This window comes from Podarcis vaucheri (assembly GCF_965113315.1).
Source record: "Podarcis vaucheri genome assembly, chromosome: 1".
Taxonomy (NCBI): Eukaryota; Metazoa; Chordata; class Lepidosauria; order Squamata; family Lacertidae; genus Podarcis; species Podarcis vaucheri.
Window position 1 is genome coordinate 74708110 of NC_138759.1, and position 21163 is coordinate 74729272.

Below are 21163 nucleotides of genomic sequence, written 5' to 3' on the forward strand. Positions count from 1 at the left end.
GTATGATTCCTGGTCCTTTTATATATTAAATAAAGGCAACCTGATCATGAATGCATCAGTGAATTGAGAAGGAAGTAGGGAAATGTAGTGATGCACCCTTAGTCTGAAGAAGAAATGGGGAACCTTTGGTACTCCAGGTGATGCTGGAAACCTTGGCCCAATGGCCAGGGATTATGGGAGTTGTAGTTGCAGGTTCTCTATTCCTTTGTATGCAGCGGAATGGATGGATCTACTTCATTTGCAAAGTAGGGGTGTGTTTTGTTTTGTTAAAACATCTACAGATCTTGTTGACCAGGGCACAAACATGCTTCCAGTTAGGAAAATGCCTCTGTTGCATTTGTTCAGATTGTGGGCCCATTAGCCATTAAACTATTTGTTGGAAATAAGGCCCACAGATTTCCCAGTGAAACTTACTTCCATCCCAAACATACTGTTTTCAGGATCCTGGCCTTAGGTTGCCTAATTGGCAATATTTTCAGATTATAACTGGGCTGTGATTTGTAGCCTCCACATTCTTTTCTTGCTCTTTGAAACTTCTCTTGTTGTTTTAAATCTCTATTTAATCACTATTAAAATTTAGTAAGCTTTTTTTTTTTTTTAAAAAAAAAGGTTTTAGACCTAGGAACATAAATCATAAAGAATAATACCTAGGAACTCAGGTTGCCAATTCCCCATGGCATCTCAAGAATAACTCTTTCATTTTGAAGTGAAAATGTTTGAAGATGGTTTGAATGTTTGAACACTGAAGATCAAGCAACATATTCACATTGATCTTTTCTTTCAGCACGCCTGAACTGATTTCTCTGCTTCTCTTTTAAGCCGGGAAATATGCCTGTTCTCTCTTGGCCACTAGCGGAACAGCCATTTCTGTCTTCCTCCTTCATCGCCACTTCTGATGAGAGGGAGCCAATGTCAGAGAAAACGCTCATTCCCATCTATCTGAAAATGCCTCTATTGATTAAAGGGGATGATGGGGAGTGGGATGCGATTTTCACAGGCAACATTCCAAAGGTTGCCAAGCTAATGTCAAATGCTGCTTTCTATGGCAAAGGGCTGAGAGGAGCGGCCGCTCCTCTGCCTTCCCCCCTCCCTCACGCACCCCTCCCCAAATTGCCTGAGTGCATCTTTTCACGTTGACGAAAGGAGGCTCAAGGCAGTCCTTTCTATGTCTTTCTCGAAATAAAAAGCCAAAGGAAAGCTAGCAAGACCCTTCGTCAGGCCCAGCCCTGCCGTCTCCTGCAGTCCCCACATTAATCGCTGGCAGCAAGGTAGACAATGGCAATCCCAGGCTCCCTGTGGCTCACACGCTGCCTCTCGCTCTCAAGGCTTCCAGAGAGAAGCAGCCGGTTGCCCAACCCCGGGGTCTTTCCGGTGCGCCCCCCTCCCCAAATCCATTCATTCCGAGGGAGAGATCTGAATGGGGACCGCTCCCCGGGATCTTCTCCAGCTGTGTGACATCCCATTCAGAGGTGCGATCCCTCCGCCCTCTCCCTCCCTTCCCGGCTGAGAAATTCGCACCCTCCCTTTGGCCGCCTTGCTGTGCGCCCCCCCCCCCTCTGTGTCTCTGCCTTTCCACTCCAGGTGACACTGGCGCGCGTGTAGCTGCCAGGCGCTGCCTCCCCGCGCTGCATTAGGACCCGGGAAGAACTGCTCTATTCAGAGCCCAGCGCGCCTGCGCGGTGCTGAAGTGTCCGGAGACCGGGCTGGCTGGACGAAGCAGCGAAGAACGGCAAGCGCGGCGGCGGCGGCGGCGGCGAGTTCTCTGGCACCCAGCCTTCCTTCAGCACCACCTGCGAGAGCTCTTGGGCGGCGGGCGCGAGGGAGGGAGGAGCAGACAGAGACGCGCTGATTGTCCACATCCCTCAGCACAATCCACCTGAGGCTTCCCCAAGCTGCCTGGATCGCCTGCTCGCCTCAGCCCGACACGTAGGGAAGGAGGAATAAAGACCCCCCGTTCCCGATCCCTTTTTGCCTGCCCACCTCCCTTTCGACCCCTCTCATCGCCTTTCATCCATCCATCCCCAGTGGCAGCCTCCCGTCAAGGGAAGCGCTACTAGTCAAGGGCTGCGGGAGCGCTGTCCATTTCAGCACCACGCTGCCCGAAGCAAAGGCGAGCCCACGTCGCGTGCCTAAGTCACCGCTGGTGGCGGGGAAGGTGGGGGGCGATCCGGCCAAAGCTCAGGGGCCGAAGGCGCCTTTCGGGCGGCTGCAAAGTGTGATCGGCATCAACAAGGAGGGAGCCGAAGAGGAAGCGAAGATTGAAGGCGACGCGTACGGATTTGGTGGTCTTTTGTTTGAATCGGAGAGCTACATCTGGAGAATTGTCAGCTATCTCTATCTCTCTATATATTCCGTTGCTGATTTGTTATTGCTTCGTCGTTATCACCATCCATCTAGTTGCTGGTTGTGGTTTTTCACAACCCTGCCTAAATAATAGGATTGCTACGTGTTGAGCTCTTCCTAGCAGCCACCTCTTGCTCCTGCCTCTGCTCCTAGGACGCCAGTACAGAACGATTTTTGTTTTACAAACATCAGCATCTTCAAGAGATTGGGTTTGATTGCTGCAGCTGGGCATTGGTATCTGCCCACTTTCTTCCTCCCACCTTATTTGTGTCTGTGTATGTGTGTGTTGTGTTGTGGACCCCTTACTCCACTGCCTCCAGCCTCTTGTTGCATGCCCCTGCCACCACCAATCTTCCCCACTGAACCCGCTTTGTAGGTCAGCTATGTCCCACTAGATTTATTAATTGATACATCTTAATTGAGGAAGCAACCCCCCTTCCCCACTCTGACACTCACCCCTACCTACCCAACCATATCTCACAATCACTGTTCTTGGATATCTGGCATATTCTTATTTTAAATGAGGCTTGTATGAGTTTCAATTTGCCAGTAAAGAACCCAAATCTGCCATCATTAACTTTCACTGGTACTCTTGACTTTGCCCCTGTGGGAGTGAAGGGTATAAGAGGCCAAGACCAGTGGATGCCCTTGATAGGGGCACCTCTTCCCCACATAGGAGAGGTATCAAGTTAGTTATTGATTGCAGATGAGCAGACGCCCCCTTATGTGCTTGTTGTGTGTTGTGCTTGTTTGGATGAGTCCACGACATGCCTAATAAGAGACGAGATGGGCCAGGGCGATGAGAGCGATCGCATTGTGATCAATGTGGGAGGGACTAGGCATCAGACTTACCGCAGCACCTTACGCACCTTGCCCGGCACTCGATTGGCCTGGATCGCGGAGCCGGATGCCCACAGTCACTTTGACTATGACCCCCGCACAGATGAGTTCTTCTTTGACCGGCACCCAGGTGTCTTTGCCCATATCCTGAACTACTACCGCACAGGTAAGCTGCACTGCCCAGCAGATGTCTGTGGACCTCTATATGAGGAGGAGCTGGCCTTCTGGGGCATTGATGAAACCGATGTGGAGCCCTGTTGCTGGATGACCTACAGGCAGCACCGTGATGCTGAAGAGGCCCTTGACAGTTTTGGTGGGGCACCTCTGGATAATAGTGCTGATGATGGAGATGCAGATGGCACTGGAGACTCAGGTGATGGTGAGGAGGAGCTGGAGATGACTAAACGCCTGGCACTCAGTGATTCTCCAGATGGAAGGCCTGGGGGCTTTTGGAAGAGGTGGCAGCCCCGTATCTGGGCACTATTTGAGGATCCCTATTCCTCCAGATATGCAAGGGTAAGCCAAACAACCAGCACTCAGAATACCTTATTTACACAAACTCTACGAGGGTTTCTAACTTGGTGCTGTTCACCAGTTCCTGGTTGCATTTCATGTGCTGCAAACCATGCAGGGCCTCTCCACTTAAGGGCAGGTAAGGGAAGCCACATGCCTTCTAAGGCTGGCACCACGTGAGTGAAGCCAGCACTTCAGAACAAGGGCAGATACAAGGGCACAACACACCAGGAGGAGATTGAACATTATAACAAAGACCCAATATTGCAATCCATTTTAAGTAGACATCTTTTGATAGTCACCCAAGTAACTGCCTGAGCAATATTTTGTAGTCATATTTCTCTACTGAGTTACCTACCATTTTTCTCAACAAAGTGAAGAGGTATTCATTACTACAGCCACTTGACTGAAGGCTTGTATGATGGGTTTTTTGATTGAGCTGAATGGCATTTTCATTTATCTGATTTCCAACCCAAAGGCCAGATATGATGCTCCAGGTTCAGCCTTCACTTTAGCAATTGTGTTTCTTTATTAAACTGAGGTGACTCATATCAAGACATGCATGCAAAGTATATCTTATTGCAGAGCAGGAGGAAGATTCCTTCTTCCTCATGCCAGCATTTGGAAGCAAGAGAAAATGAGTTTTGTGTCCGGCTTATTAATGTGAATGTGAACAAGACAGACAATAGACGTTGAAAAATTGGTCTCTTTGCTGATGGGGTGAAAGATGCTCCTGTGCTAATCTAGGGACAGATTCTGCTCCCTCTGATGTCACCAGCCAAACACACGCTGACGTCAGTGGGGGCTGGTGAAATGTCATGCAGCTGCTTTTTGGAAGCAGTGGGGGAAAATGAAGAGAAAGATTGAATGGGAAAAGTTGCTTCACTTTTCTGAGGTCTTAAGTGGACGAGTGTATGGATGTGTGTTAAAACTATGGTTGCTGTTGTTTCCCCCATCCGCTATCATGGATGTTTTATTCCTGAGTGCATGTTTGTGTGGATAGACAAGACAAAAAATGAAAATATATGTGTGTGGGTAGAGAATGCAAAAAAATGAAAAAATACTTGGAAAATGGTTGTATACATGAAGAGCAGCCAATTTGATGACAAACACGAGATGACTTACTGGGCACAGAAACCCAATTTTGTTACTTACTGGAAGCATAAAGCTCAGCTCGTATCTTAAAATGGAAAATGGTGCCAGGCTGGCAAAGGAATGAATGAGATGTGTAGAGTGAGAGCTCTGGCTTGGCTCTTTTTGATTACTCCCCATTATATACTATTCAGAGATTTCGTACCACATTAATATGTAAAGCTGTGAGTCTTTACATCGTGTGTAGTAAAGATTAATTAAATATTTTCTAGATCATAAAACAATGGTGTTCTTGAGCAGCAACACTTGGATCCCAGTGATATTTTGCAAGAGGACATGAAACTCCATAGAGAAGGTCAAATACTTGTTTTTTTCAGACAGATCCTGCTGGCTTTCTCTAAGAAAGTATAATATGAACACAAACTGGATTTGAAATGGAGTCTCCCCTCTTCCCCCATAGATACTGAATTACACACAGACTAGGACCAGGCATGCATTGTCCCAGCTGGCATTGTGCAGAGCAAAGATCCTATATCGGAAGAGATGCTGTAGCTTAGTGCTGAAGCACATGCTTTTCATTCTAAAGTGGAATTTGTGGCACCTCTGGTTAAAATGGTTTCAGGCAGCAGAACTGTGGAAGACATCCTGGAGATCCACTGCTAGTCAGGGCAAAACACATTGCTGAGCTAGTTGTACCAATGGCCTCTTGCTCAGGCTTCATCTGACCATGGGGCAACAACCGTAGAAAGCACCTGTGGGGTGTAATTCATGATTTTGGTGTGACTTGTATCAATTCTGGTAATGAACAATCATGCATTCTATTTATAAGTACCTCTGTCAAAAGATATAGCTGGATAATTTTTGTTCTCTTAATTTGTTTATTTTACTGTCCATTTTTTAGCTGGGTTTTTGATATGGGTTTGTGGGGTGTATTAAGCTTTTGGGTTGCATTTGCCATTGTCCAAAAGCTATTGCAAATGGCTAATTTTCCTTTAATTCATGACCTTCTATGCAGGTTTTGCACTGTCTATAAGGAGTAAGACAACATGCAGACATTTAATTTTTTAAAAAAGCTTTGTCTAATATGTTCATAGCTATTAATGGATACATTAGCAGACCTTCAGCACCTAATAATGCAAATAGAAACTAATGGATGTGTTGTGTATATAAAGGAGTACTCAGAGCTGTGCTATGGTAATTTAATAGAAAACACCACAAAGACCTCAAACTAGCTACAGAAGCCATGAAGAAGAATCAATAGGCTCATTTACATACACACTATTTTTAAAAAGTCAATTACACCAAATAAAGTATTCATCTAGGGAAAAACATGCACACTTTTATTTAAGAACTGTATAGTTCTAAAATGCCTACATCAGATTAAGGCTTGCAAATTACTGTACATTTAGGCTTGGAAGTTTTCAAATGGTTTTATATTTAGGTATACACAATTGTCCTGTAATAAACATGTGACTGTGGGGCTGAAGGTGAATCTCACATTTACAAAATCTTTGAAGATTCTGAAGCCTTTGGGGGTACAAAACTCCTACAGTGAATCACCTTTTTCCTGGGCTGCAATTGTGACCAAATCTTCCCCACATTTTAATTTTTCTCATGTCCTAAAGTTGTCCATGAAAGAATCCTAAAACTATACAGTAAAGTATTTATTACTCAAATATTGAATAGAATAGGTGTTTTTTTAATCCCACCCCAATGCATGCGTGTGTGTTGCGTGCCCCCCATCTGTGCCACATATTCACATGCAGACATCAATATTTCTTAGGAAGTGTTTGAAGGACACGATTCAGCATTTCAACTTTGCTGTTCATGACAGGTCTGTTTTCTTTCTCGCATTGGATGTCCAAAAAAGAAAGGAATGATCTAAAAACTGCTATAAAGTATAGCTACCCGTGCTTGACAAAACACCAGTTTCTATCAATAAATTTACAGATACTTGTGAATTTATTTTATCTTAATTTTAAAGCCTCACAGGCAGATGTTTAAAATGAAATATTGCTTGACATAATACTTCTCACATAGTACAGATACGAAATCCAGAAAAAAACAAGTACTTATTTGTAACCTAATGAATAAAAGCCAATCCTGTGATTGAGAACAATTATCTCCTAGACTAATAGCTTACTCATTCTGAGTGTGAATCCTTATGTAACCAAAGCAGAAGCAGCCACATGTAAGAGAGGATTCAGCAGGAAGCAACCTAAGATCTGAAGAAGTTCAAGAGCTCTTTAGAAAAAGCCCAGGTGGATCTAAAAACAGCCTAACAAGAATTGAAAATCCTCAACAGAACATTGACCAACTATTGTGGAGGGAACAGAAAATTTGGGGGACAAGGGAAATAGAATGGAGTACCTGGAAGTACCATGGCTGGCTGACATACTGAACAAGAGCACTCCACACTGCGAAGTTTTGTTGCAGCAGAGTGGCGCTGTGGTCTAAACCACTGAGCCTCTGCAGATCAGAAGGTCAGCGGTTCGAATCCCCGCAATGGAATGAGCTCCTGCTGCTCTGTCCCACCTCCTGCCAACCTAGCGGTTCGAAAACACACGAGCGCAAGTAGATAAACAGGTAACACTGTGGCGGGAAGGCAAACAGCATTTCTAGGTGTTCTAGTTTCCGCCACTGTGTTCCGTTGCACTAGAAGCGGTTTAGTCAGGCTGGCCACATGACCCAGAAAGCTGTCTGTAGACAAGTGCTGGCTCCCTCAGCCTGAAAGCGAGATGAGCACCATAACCCCATGGTCACCTTTGACTGGACTTAACAGTCCAGGGGTCCTTTAACTTTTACCTTGTCCTAGAAATAAAGGCAGAAGAATTGCTGCTTAAGAAGGTCTGCTGGACTGATATTTTCTGGTATCAACTATATTGCTATATTATTATTTCATAGGGATGTGGAGGTCACAAATACTGTATCACTGTATGAGTCTTTTGCATAAATGTTAAACAAAACTTAGTTCTTAATCTTAAAACTCCCTCCCCCCCTGTTGCAAAGATAGGTCAGGAGGGGAAGTGGTGCACTTGCAACAGCTTGCTTGCAGTCTACTTTGAGGGCAGAGTCTACTACCCTCCAAATCTTCCCCAAAGTGACCATCCCTTGAAATGAATTAGCTGCTGATCTGAGGTTTAAACAGTGTCTAAATACCTAGATTTCTTCCCTGTCTAGGTATGGTTATAAAACAATTTAAGAGATCTTTTGAATAACCCCCCAATGATATGTAGCAAAACTTTCACATAAGTAGAGTTTAAACAAGTAGCCGATGAAACCCAGCAGGAGTCAGCAGTTTGACCTTGAATATTTAGCATCTTGTATAAACTCCCGTAATTCCTGTTTGATTTCAGAGTAACTTACTTATAGGCTAGTGAATTCTGTAAATTCCATCTTCCAAAGCTTTTTAGCTCGATGAGACCCAAACAGGAGATGGTAGTGGGTATGGAAAGGGATAGTTGGTGTCACTGGATTTCCTATATCAATGTTGAATGGAAGCTGTTTATTTTGACTGCAAGATGCTCTCTGAAGCAAATGTTGTTTCCCTCTTCAGCCACCAACTCCCCCAATTACATGTGTTTAGCCACTTTGACTGATGCCACTCTGTCCTAGCTGAAGAAACAGATTTGGGAGAGGTGTCTGAAAGAGAATTTCCTATACAAGGTAATGATAAAGGCAGCTTCCTGGTCAGCAGTGATGGGAGGAAAGAGATAGTGGCAAAGGGGCAAACAGTCATGAAGGGCAGGGAAATATGTGGAGGGTGTAGAAAAGGGTGAAAAGGGATGAAATCTCAACTGACAGCAGTCCTAGGGCAGGATGAATTTGCATCATTTGTTATTGACATTTCAAAACCACCAAGAAATTCAATGGCAAAAAGTTCTACTGAGTGTACGGTGAACATATCACGTTAACACCATCCAAATAACTTGAAGCAAAGACCATAGTCTTTATTTTGTGTTACATGATGAGATAGTGAATAGAACTGACAACTCCTTGATAGCCAACCTCTTTAAATTCATTGTTTGAAATACTCTTGACGTCCACCAGCCTTGTTTAAGATTGGTCATCCTTGCATTCAGGAAGACTATATGGAAGGACCAAAAGACACAGCAATGTGGGCACCTGCATACAAATTGTTCATTGAAGAATTTCTCAAAGGTTGGCATTCCTAAGTCTCCCATTGGTAACAAAAATGTGAAGAGCCATTCCAATGCAAGGAAAATATTTTACTGGCAGGAAGAGTGAAGAGAGGTGACCAGGAAGATGTGATTCAAAAGAGAGAAAAGGAAGATGAACAGAAGAGAAAAGAGTGGAACAAGGGCAAAAAGAATTAGCAACTTCATTGCTTTATGGGCTTCTCCAAAGAAGCCTTTCATTTCATTTATTTATGATGGAGGAAAGGGCATAGGTAAGAATTTTTAGGGAGTTATATTAAAATTTTCTTTTTAAAAAGCTAAGGAAATACGAGTTTTCCCTCTGCAACAAAGAGTTCTTTGTTGAAATAATGGCCTCCCATGATTCTAATGGAGTAAGATATTTTATGAAAATTAATACCAGTCATGTAATGCCCCATGACAAAATAGTTACCTATGCTTAAACAAAATTTTCATGAGTCTCTTGCCATCCACTGTGCCAGAATCGATCTCACATGAGAGTGCCTTGTGAGCTTAAAGTTTAGGAGAAGCTTGACACTCTTACAGTGAGAGGGGAAAGTATTTGATCCCTTGATAAATTTTCCCATTTGCCCTCTGACGAAGAAATGACTAGTCCATAATTTTAATGGTAGGTTTATTGTAGCTGTGAGAGACAGAAGAACAACAGGGAAATCCCCAGAAACCCAGAAGACAAAAGTAGTAGTAGAAGAAGAGTTTGCATTTGATATCCCGCCTTTCACTCCCTTTAAGGAGTCTCAAAGCGGCTAACATTCTCCTTTCCCTTCCTCCCCCACAACAAACACTCTGAGGTGAGTGGGGCTGAGAGACTTCAAAGAAGTGTGACTGGCCCAAGGTCACCCAGCAGCTGCATGTGGAGGAGCGGAGACGCGAACCCGGTTCCCCAGATTACGAGACTACTGCTCTTAACCACTACACCATACTGGCTCTCAGAGATTGATGTGCATTATAATAAGTGAAATATGTATTTGATCCCCTATCAACCAGCCAGATGTTGGGCTAACTGGTATCTTCACTGTATGTAACGAGCTGAGATTAGAAGCACCTGCTGTAAGGGAGAGGTCTTACCTGTAATCCCAGCTCATTACAGTACTTGTACAAAAGACACCTGTCGACAGAAGCAAGCAATCCAGCAGATTCCAAAGTAGCTACCATGACCAAGACCAAAGAGCTGTCCAAGGATGTCAGGGACAAGATTGTAGACATGCATGTACAGGGCCGTCTGCAGTTTGCCAATGCACATCTGAATGACTCAGAGGAGAACTGGGTGAAAGTGTTGTGGTCAGATGAGTCCAAAATCGAGCTCTTTGGCATCAACTCAACTCGCCATGTTTGGAGGAGGAGAAATGCTGCCTACGACTCCAAGAACACCATCCCCACTGTCAAACATGGAGGGGGACATATTATGCTTTGGGGGTGTTTTTATGCTAAGGGGACAGGACACCTTCACCACATCGAAAGGACGATGGACGGGATCATGTATCGTCAAATCTTGGGTGAGCACCTCCTTCCCTCAGCCCAGGGCATTGAAAATGGGTCGAGAATGGGTATTCCAGCATGACAATGACCCAAAACACACAGCCCAGGCAACAAAGGAGTGGCTCAAGAAAAAGCACATTAAGGTCCTGGAGTGGCCTAGCCAGTCTCCAGACCTAAATCCCATCAAAAATCTATGGAGGGAGCTGACGGTTTGAGTAGCTACACATCAGAGGAGTGGGACAAAATACCTCCTGAGATGTGTGCAAACCTGGTGGCCACTTACAAGAAACATCTGACCTCTGTAATTGCCAACAAGGGTTTTGCCACCAAGTACAGTCATCTTTTGCAAAGGGGTCAAATACTTATTTCACTCACTATAATGCACATCAATCTCTGACTTTTGTCTTTTGGGTTTCTGGGGGTTTTCCTGTTGTTCTTCTATCTCTCACAGCTACAATAAACCTACCATTAAAATTATGGACTGGTCATTTCTTAGCCAGAGAGCAAATTGGCAAATTTAGCAGGGGATCAAATACTCCCCACCCCTCACTATATACACCTTACTTATTCAGGGAGCAAATTGAGGAGAAAAATGTAAAAGAGAATAGGAAATTCACCAAGTAATCAGATTTTCACTTTATCCTTCAAAGGAACTTGACATATCACTCTTTCTCACATTCCTTTGTTCTAGCTATAATATCCAGATTATTTTGGTAGCACTGAGTTACATCAAGTAGCATGACAGTCAGAGAGGCTATGATTCAACAGCAGTGGATATAAATATACATCTGAAGTTTATGATTAGGACAGTTTACCAAGACCTTTCTTGGTATAGATGCCTAATGTTACTTTGTGTGAAAAAAAGGAGCATGAGGCAAGTCATACAATGATAGGGACACATAAAGTAGCACTATGAACTTTATTGACCCAGCTTTTTGGTGGAGGGGCCAGGAATCCATAATTTTAGTTCCTGTATTTTTGTTTGAAAATGGTTCTGTCTGTCCTGAGGTTTGCAACAACTTTTTCTGTGGTGCAGCTTCACTTTAGTAGATTGACCTATATAGTGTAGTTTGATCCTTTTTAATGTATGTGTGTGCGCATGCATGTGTAGGGATGTAAGCTGGGATGTACGGTAGATGGTCCTGCCATGGGGTATGTTTGGTCTAGCTAACGCCATAATACAATGTGTTCCTTGTGCTCTTTAACAGGATATGCTAACAATTCAAAAACTAAACATATATACATAAGCTTTCAGGACAGAGTGGGTTAAAAGCCTAAATACATGTGTAAATCAACAACCTCAAGCAGCTTGTGTATGATCTCATTATACTATTGCAAATAATATGTGCTATTAACCAGTACCGGTGATTAACTCCTACTAATAGCAACAATGGAACCTCTAGCTGTTTTCATTCTGGCTCACTACACATTCAGACATTTCTGCACGGTTTACATTGTGAACTTTTCCACAGGGCAATATATGTGGGCAGATGCTTTTCTTATCATTGCATGTTTCTGGAGCCAAATCCAGAGACCCCCTGCACTCTGAACATACAACATTTGTTAAAATAAAAAAAGACTTTTTCTTGATGGGGGGGGGAATCTACTTAACTGAGCTACTTTCTGACAATAAGAGGTGTAGTGGAACAGACTCTTTTGGAAGGTGGGCAACTCTGCTTCACTGGAGGTATTTAATCAGAGGTTGGATGGCCATCTGTCATAGGTGATTTAATTGAGAGTCCTGCATTGCAGGGGGCTAGACTAAATATCCCTTGCAGTCCCTTCCAACTCTACAAGTCTATGATTCTTTGGATCTTACACAATACAATAAAAATGCAACAATCTTTTAAATCTGGAAATGTTAAGGCTGAAAAACCTGGATGTCACAACTTGATTCATAAAACCACTTGGGAAGACCTGTTTTTGACAAGGTGATTTGGATCTTTGCATTCTTTTGTAATGCACCTAGCCCATAAGCTCCTGCAGTGTAACTGCCCAGAGAATGAAGAGCTAGGCTTTCAGTTCCTGAGTGAGAGAACATTTCATCACCTAATGATCATAAATGGGATCTGACACCATTCCAGTGCAATACCTCACAGTCACTGGTGCTACAGCATTAGTGGGGCACCAGCCTGTTTGTGATGCAGCTGCCTCATGCTAGGAGCTTGAGCAGCTGTGCAAAAGCTAAACAATTCTGGGGTATGTGATGCAGCCATCGATAGCCTCTTACACTCTATGCTGCCGACTATTCATTATGATGTATTTATTTTTATTTATTTTAAGAAGTTCTAGTCTGTCCTTTTTGTGTTCAGACCCAGAAACCTCCCCCCTAAATAAATTCACACATGACTCAAATTTTGGTTTTGGTTTTTGGCAGAATTTAAGCCACAACTTTATTGATTACAGAAAGTGACTGATTGCATAGGCTCTGGTTTGACTAGCTCACTGCCATGCAGGTAGCGCTGACCCAGGGTTCCAGCATAGGTCAGCCAAGGGTGAACACCTGGATAAGTGTAAAGCCGGGAACGGGCTAACTCCATCGCCCAAATGTCCCCCTGGATTCAGGCATGGGCACAACCCCCTCTCAGGGGTTGACCAAACCATCTAGTCCCTGGATTCCTTTAACGGAATATCCTTCACATAGGGATGGTGAGAGCGTTCTCCCATCCCTATCACCTGAACCAGAGCCTATCCGCAACCTTACAAGTTGTGACGATTTGCTATGTGGCAGGCGAAACCCAAATGGCACCAGCCAATCAGGCAAGTGGGGAAAATTCCTGCCGTGCCCCTGTCCCAATGACAGACAACACACGACGGCATAGCAAGGTCAAGAGCAAAGCCTTAAAAGTAGGGAGAGGTGGGCGGGTGTTCCGAATGCGCGTGCCAAAAGAGGAAGCTCTGGGTCACATGCATGGGCATAAATAGGTCCCTCGAACCGTTTGGACTGCGTCCCATTGGCCAGATTGTGCCCAGCTTTGAGGGACATACCTATCGGGTGTTGTGGCTGTCCAAACGTACCCACCCACAACACAGGGTGTCAGTTTTCCAGGTCTCACCGCAATACGTGCTCTCATTGAGGACCCGATTCGTCATTACCAATCTCAGTGCAGATTGTATTAGCCCAGGCACTGATGAGAACAGTAGAACTAACCCTGTAAAGTTAGATCAAGCAGATAAGGAAGGAGACATCACTTTCCAAGTAGAAGATGCTTCTTTAGTCGCTATGGTGCAAGCTAATGCTTGAACAGATTTGAGCCTTTTCCACCCTCCAGTTTCTTGGTCTCTGATACTTTGAGAAACTGCAACAAAGCTCAATGAGTGATGTATCCTCTTAGTTTCCTCCAGTTTCTTCTCTTCATTACTTCACCTCTGTCCATGTGTTAAGTCAAGCATTTTTTATTCTAGCTGTATCTTTAGTTTACATTTCCTGTAAATAGTTGGCCGTTAAAATAAATTTCACATGAATACTTGGTACCTAGTAAAACATTCCTCCCATTTTTGTTCCCTTCCTAATATCACATTTTAATACAGAACACACTTCAGCATCGGCCTAAGTTTAAAATGACAATTAATTGTTGTTGTTTAGTCGTTTAGTCGTGTCCGACTCTTCGTGACCCCATGGACCAGAGCACGCCAAGCACTCCTGTCTTCCACTGCCTCCCACAGCTTGGTCAAACTCATCTTGGTAGCTTCAAGAACACTGTCCAACCATCTCGTCCTCTGGCGTCCCCTTCTCCTTGTGCCCTCCATCTTTCCCAACATCAGGGTCTTTTCCAGGGAGTCTTCTCTTCTCATGAGGTGGCCAAAGTATTGGAGCCTCAGCTTCACGATCTGTCCTTCCAGTGAGCACTCAGGGCTGATTTCCTTCAGAATGGAGAGGTTTGATCTTCTTGCAGTCCATGGGACTCTCAAGAGTCTCCTCCAGCACCATAATTCAAAAGCATCAATTCTTCGGTGATCAGCCTCCTTTATGGTCAATCTCTCACTTCCATACATCACTACTGGGAAAACCACAGCTTTTACTATACGGACCTTTGTTGGCAAGGTGATGTCTCTGCTTTCTAAGATGCTGTCTAGGTTTGTCATTGCTTTTTTCCCAAGAAGCAGGCGTCTTTTAATTTCGTGGCTGCTGTCTCCATCTGCAGTGATCATGGAGCCCAAGAAAGTAAAATCTCTCACTGCCTCCATTTCTTCCCCATCTATTTGCCAGGAGGTGATGGGACCAGTGGCCATGATCTTCATTTTTTTGATGTTGAGCTTCAGACCATATTTTGCGCTCTCCTCTTTCACCCTCATTAAAAGGTTCTTTAATTCCTCCTCACTTTCTGCCATCAAGGTTGTGTCATCTGCATATCTGAGGTTGTTGATATTTCTTCCCTCAATCTTAATTCCAGCTTGGGATTCATCCAGCCCAGCCTTTCGCATGATGAATTCTGCATATAAGTTAAATAAGCAGGGAGACAATATACAGCCTTGTCGTACTCCTTTCCCAATTTTGAACCAATCAGTTGTTCCATATCCAGTTCTAACTGTAGCTTCTTGTCCCACATAGAGATTTCTCAGGAGACAGATGAGGTGATCAGGCACTCCCATTTCTTTAAGAACTTGCCATATTTTGCTGTGGTCGACACAGTCAAAGGCTTTTGCATAGTCAATGAAGCAGAAGTAGATGTCTTTCTGGAACTCTCTAGCTTTCTCCATAATCCAGCGCATGTTTGCAATTTGGTCTCTGGTTCCTCTGCCTCTTCTAAATCCAGCTTGCACTTCTGAGAGTTCTCGGTCCACATACTGCTTGAGCCTTCCTTGTAGAATTTTAAGCAATTAATTACTCAACAGCTTATATTTATGGTCCTAGGAAGCAAGCAGTAAATAATCGTAAAAATTTACATGTATTGTTGTGTTTTGTTTACAGCGTGAGAATAATAGGCCCAAGCTGATTGTGTCACAAAGTTTGCTGCCAATATTCCCATTTATGTCAGGGAGAGAGAGAAAATGGGTCTCATGGGTGTAAAGCAGAAAAACAGATCACTTGAAGTGAAAGCATTGCTTAAAAGATAGAGACATTTATATATTATGAGTTAAAACAAAGCTGTCTTGACAAGTTAAAGTTAAATAAGCATAATTTATACATATCTGGTGGCTGTTGACATCTACCAGTTGTTACTATCTTTTTAGCCAGTAAGTAAGAAATCCTAGAAAATTGTCATGGGTTGGATCCTGCTCTCTCATGAGTGGAGTTCTGTTCACAGGGTGCTTCACAGGAGGAAGCTGGAGAGACAATTTTTGCGGATTCTCCCTTCAGCCTTCTGTGGATCCTGAAAAGCCAGAGGATTGGGAGACCCTTTGCAACAGCATGAAAGGAGGCAGTGGGGGCTGCCAAGGGAAAGTGGAATCAGCAAAAATTACCACCCTTGCCGCCTCCGCCTCCAGTGGAACTTTCCACTAGATCAGAGCTTCCTCCACAAATGGAAGGAATCCTGCTATTTGCAGAAGGCCATGTCTCTAGATGCAAACTGGCATTAGCAACATTTGCCACTGAGAGCAGCTGAGAACAGAGAAATTTTATCAGCATTTTCCCATTACAGAATCAGACATTTACCAGAAACTCTCACCTTATATGAATTGCATGCAAAGGTCAACATTCACCAGAATTCTGACCTGAACATATAAAAACCATGTCTTGACAAGAGCCACAAGCAACAGGCATCTGGTTTTGAACTGTTGTCAAATATGGGTGTCCTATTTCATTCTACTATCTTTGTTTCATTTTAGTGTTCAGGAAATTTGTGACCACAGCATTGCTGAGTGCTGTGTTTGTTCAAGAACTGGTGAGTGTTGAGAAAAACCAATACACAGGGTTCAAACCTGAAAAGTTGTACTTAATGCAAAAGATCATTCCCTTAAAATATTTCATTTATGTTAAGTAGAATCACTCACAAAAGATTGGGCCTTTCCTTTATTTCGAATAAAATGGCAATATGTCATTTTAAGGGCTGTGCAATTACCTTTCAAATTCTACATGTTGAAAATACAGGAGGAAACATTTCTGCAAGACTGAGTTGGCTTCTTCTGTTGAATATTACATTATGTAAGTAGGTGATTCATTCAAATGCAGATGACAGGATATAGATGTTGGAATAGTAGATAGAATGCAATTTAAAATCAGGTGGAGCCAATGCATGGCATGAAATAAAAAAGAGACACCTGAAATCCTGATTTTTCACTGGACAGCAGATTATTTTGCATGCTGAATTATTAAATCCATATTGTCAGCTTTCATCACTGCTTCCTGCCTGCAGACCAGCCACTATTGAAAGAGAGATACACTGCAGATGGATGTCATAGTGTAACATGTTGGCTTTGTGATTGGCGGCTAAAATGGAAATGGTTGAATATAGAGATGTACCAAGTAGCAATTATGAGCTGGGACAGCTGTGTAAGCAAGGCTAGAAATGCTAAACGAAAGCAGAATTTATTGTACTTTGTTATGATAAAATTATATCTTTGTGCAGAAGGCTTATTCTTCTTCACTAGTGATGGAGCTTTGTTATGCTGAATTCTCCTTATTCCAATATATCATATGCCTGCATCAAAAGGCCCACAGAATGTATGAATGTACCTTTCCCCTCCAATGCTTTTTCAGTTGATGTTCAATATGCATTTGTGGAATCACTTAATCAACTCAAATATACATTGAATTGTTTGTGAATGCAATCAATTTTAGAATGAATTTAAAAGTAGTTTTCTCTGCTCATTCCAGATCATTTTTACAATGAATGATTTTAGAATGTTGTTTATGTTGTACTTTTGTACTGTTTTATTGTTGTTAGCCGCCCTGAGCCCGGCTTCGGCTGGGGAGGGCGGGATATAAATAAAATTTATTATTATTATTCTTATTATCAAATTCTAAACATTCATGAATTTAGTGAGTACAGCACAGATTGCTTTTTGTCTTAATTCAAAACACACTGCCCTTCTCCTTCTTCCAGGTCACTTTATATTAATATTAAATTCCCACCCTTGATTATATGAATATTTTGGAAGGTCCTGCAACTTTTGCTGTGCAGTCCTATACATGCCTACTCAGAAGTAAATCTCATTGAATTCAATGTGGCTTTCTCCAAGGCAAGTACTGTAATTAGGAATAGGACTGTAGGATCATACAAAAGTGTGTGTGGAGTTTGTTTTACTCCACAGACACCCCCAATGATTTCACTGGCACACGCTACAGAACAAAGGATAACAGGATCTGGCCTTGGTGGATTCTCATTTCCTTCAGATGTGATTTATGTGTGGCATCACACTCAAATTAATCATGCTATAAAATTTTGAATAAATCTATGCTCCAAGGTTTTCTCCAGTAATTGCTTATGATGTAAGCCCTTTAATAAGAGTAAGTTAAAATTACATGGTAATGGCCCTTTGAAAAAAGAAGAAGCAATAAATCTCCAATTTCAGTGAGCTGCATAAAAGGCAGTTATGTCACTGCTGCAGATAAAGTACAGAGACACCACTGGCATTCTATTATGTAATTGTTTTGATATTTAGCAACCAGACACAGATATTAATGTGAACTGTTATATTTGCCTAGCTAATGGTAGGTCAAAATCATAGTGGCTTTGCTAGAGGAACAGTCCATTTTAAACATCTTTTCACAACTTCCACAACAAATGCAAGACATCCACTTGGGGGAAATGGATGCTTAGCTTGTTGTGTTCTTTTGAAACAGCAAAATAAACCATTCTTCCCTGGCTAAGATCTATTATTAAGTCTCCTTAGTTCTAGTTTGATATTCTAACAACTCTTTTATGTTGTCTCTCTTCACACACATATCTTCACAACGAGCCAGCAAGATGTTGTGATGAAGATGGTGATTTGGTTTGACCAAGGCCATACATTCAGATAGGTAGCCGTGTTGGTCTGACACAGTAGAAATGAATAATAATAATAAAAAAAGAATAGTCCAGTAGCACCTTAGAGACCAACTAAGTTTGTTCTGGGTATAAGCTTTCTTTTGCATGCACACTTCTTCAGATACACTGAAACAGAAGTCACCAGGCCCTTATATATAGTGGGAGGGTGGGGTGGGGCTTTTCTCAGGAGGGTAGGAGGAGATGGGTGATTGACTCAATGGGTATGGTAAACCTGTTGATGACTGTTAATGACTGCAATTAGTCCTACAGGAAAAAGCAAGGGATAGTATGCAGATGACCAAAAATAGCTTTAGCATATGTAATGAGACAAGAATACAATATCTCTATTCAGACCAGGTCTCTCCATACTATCTCTTGCTTCTGAAGAAGTGTACATGCACACGAAAGCTTATACCCAGTGCTGCTACTGGACAATTTTTTAATTTTTTAATTTATTTCAAGGTCATACATGTTCTGCTCAAGAGCATACCATAATCTAAACTCAGCATCTTATTCCACTTTGCCACAGTGACTCTACTTCCAGATGAATGGCAGAGAAAGTCTTTCATTCTGATTCTGCAAGTTTAGGGCTGTCATGTTCTAGAACAGGGACAACCTTCTAAACACATGCACGTGTGTGTGTGTGTGTGTGTCCACAAACTTTTATGATCCCCGGGATTCTCTCCATAGAACCATAGGATTGTGTCCTGAATGAAGCATTTGTTCAATGGCTATTTAATAGGGAGGCTAAAGAGTTGTGTTCATTTTATTAACACACACACACACACACACAATACATGCAATGAACAGTGCTTAAACGTTAACGACATACTGTGCCTGGGCTGATTAATCTTGGGTGTTTATCCCTTTGAAAAATCCCCAGGGTGCGAGTGGTTTTATTAAAAGACCCAATGTAAATTTAAACCAGTATGGATTACTTGAAACGTTAGCTATGTCTAAGCGGCAATAAATCAATATCCAGAAGTGCACTGGAACTTCTTGATAAAACCTCATGTGGAAAGACCACTTCTTCTTTTTTACTCCCAAGTAAATAGCTAAAATAATGAAAATTGTTTAAGTTGTTTCTCATTCATGCAAATCCATACCAAGTAGCTCAAGCCACTGCAATATATGGAAAGATACCTTCAGAGGATAACTAAGGTTAACCCTCGGGATCTCAGAGAAATTATCTAAATTCTAATTTATGTATGAGTTTGGAATATTCTGGCATCCTAAATTGGCCCTCCCATCTTATATGCACCATCAGTTTTTGTGGCAAATTAATTAATAGTCTTGAGTTCTACAGAAAGATATATTTTTTGTACTGTAACATTATTCTGGTGCAGCTGCTTCCATGTGCCATCTTTAACAATTAGCAACTATAGCAGCAAACCACCTATATTTGGCCAAGTAAAAAGTCCCATTCTCCCAACAAAAGGGAATATGTCAGATATCTGCTTAATAAAAGATAGGGGTGTGCACTGGCCACAAGATTTGCCTTGTATCTGTAGCACTGTATCATTCTAATTTGAGTTGTTATTAGGGTCTGTATCAGCGTTGTTAAATCTCGAGCTCACTCTTCCCATGCGGAATCTAAAAATGGGTATAACTTCTTTCCCTTTCACATAAGTGTATGAAATTTGCAGGCAAAGGAGTTCCTCCAGAGGGATTAAACCTGCTAAATTGCTAGCAGATCCTTCCAGTGTTTTCATTAAAGTTTTGTTGGGGGGGGGGGGTTGTTCTGTTGTTAAAGAAAAAGTCTGTGACATTTTCCCTGTCATAATTGGATGCATTTTGCAGGCATGGTCACCCCTTCGGAGAGGGAGGAAGCCTGCCAGCTATCAGAACCATACATGAGCTGGTTCTCCCACAATGGCAGACTTTACCATTTAGAGGTGGGCAAAACAGAAATCACTAATTGTCCCTTAGTGTTTTATAGGCAATCACTCTTGAAACTGGTGATATGAGGGAGTTGCAATGAGCAACACAACTAGCAGCTTAGTACCAGACCTAGGGGTGGGGATGGATGAAAATGTTAATAATACTGGTCAGTAAATATTCAGAGAGCTTAAAATCCTATAAAAAATCTGTATGTTTTTAATGGGACAAGGGACAGATTTGGGCTATGCATGGGATCATGAAGTAGGAATTCACACATCTCTAGTTAAGGTGACAGTACAAGTCCTTCTGTTATGTTTGCCAGTTGTCCACTAAAACCCATTCATCTACTGCAGAATAATTGCTTTTGTCACTCAGCTAATCCCAGTGTGCTCCAAAATGGAGCAGGTGGCTCTTTGTGGGAGTGCAAGAAGATCCAAGGGACATGAAGAGATTTCTAGCTGTCATAAGAAACCTTTGGAAGGGAGCCATCAAGAATCTGAGAAGCTTGAAGCCCGCAGCTACTCTTGTGGTATGGAGAAATGTTATTCAGCTGAAAGCAGAACAGCACATCCCTATTTGGGGATGGCAAACAGAACATGTGTAAACGGAGGGTGGTATCGCTGTGCATGATTTTCTGTACAGCTCCATGCAATGGCAGCAGAACAGGGCGGAAGGCATCTTCTCTAAAGATGTGGCACAAAACAAGGAATTTGCTCTAGTCCTTGAAGGACCAAAGAACACTGCTCCGTGTGGGTGGTGCAGAAGGGCAGTGAATGCCAGGACCGTATGAATGTAGAATGGATGCCACACTTGTTTTGAAGCCTGTTTGAGATATTTTATTGGATCAAGCATCTTCCATCCACAAACATTTTACAATCCACCATAATGATACTGCTAGTGGTGAGAGGAAATGCTTGCCAATTCCTC

General features: G+C 42.6%; 1 protein-coding gene across 5 annotated transcripts in view; it reads left to right on the plus strand.

Annotated features, from left to right (window-relative positions):
* Positions 1-1615: 1615 nt before the first annotated feature.
* The window catches only part of KCNC1 (potassium voltage-gated channel subfamily C member 1), a 123947-nt gene continuing 104399 nt past the window's right edge, over positions 1616-21163 (plus strand). For 2 of the 5 annotated variants that reach the window (XM_082193622.1, XM_082193625.1), the window contains exon 1: positions 1618-3699. In XM_082193622.1, the coding sequence (XP_082049748.1) occupies positions 3130-3699 (570 nt within the window). In that variant the 5' untranslated portion in view covers positions 1618-3129. Of the gene's footprint in view, positions 3700-21163 lie in introns of all 5 variants that reach the window. The other 3 variants (XM_082193624.1, XM_082193621.1, XM_082193623.1) reach the window with 3 other exon arrangements.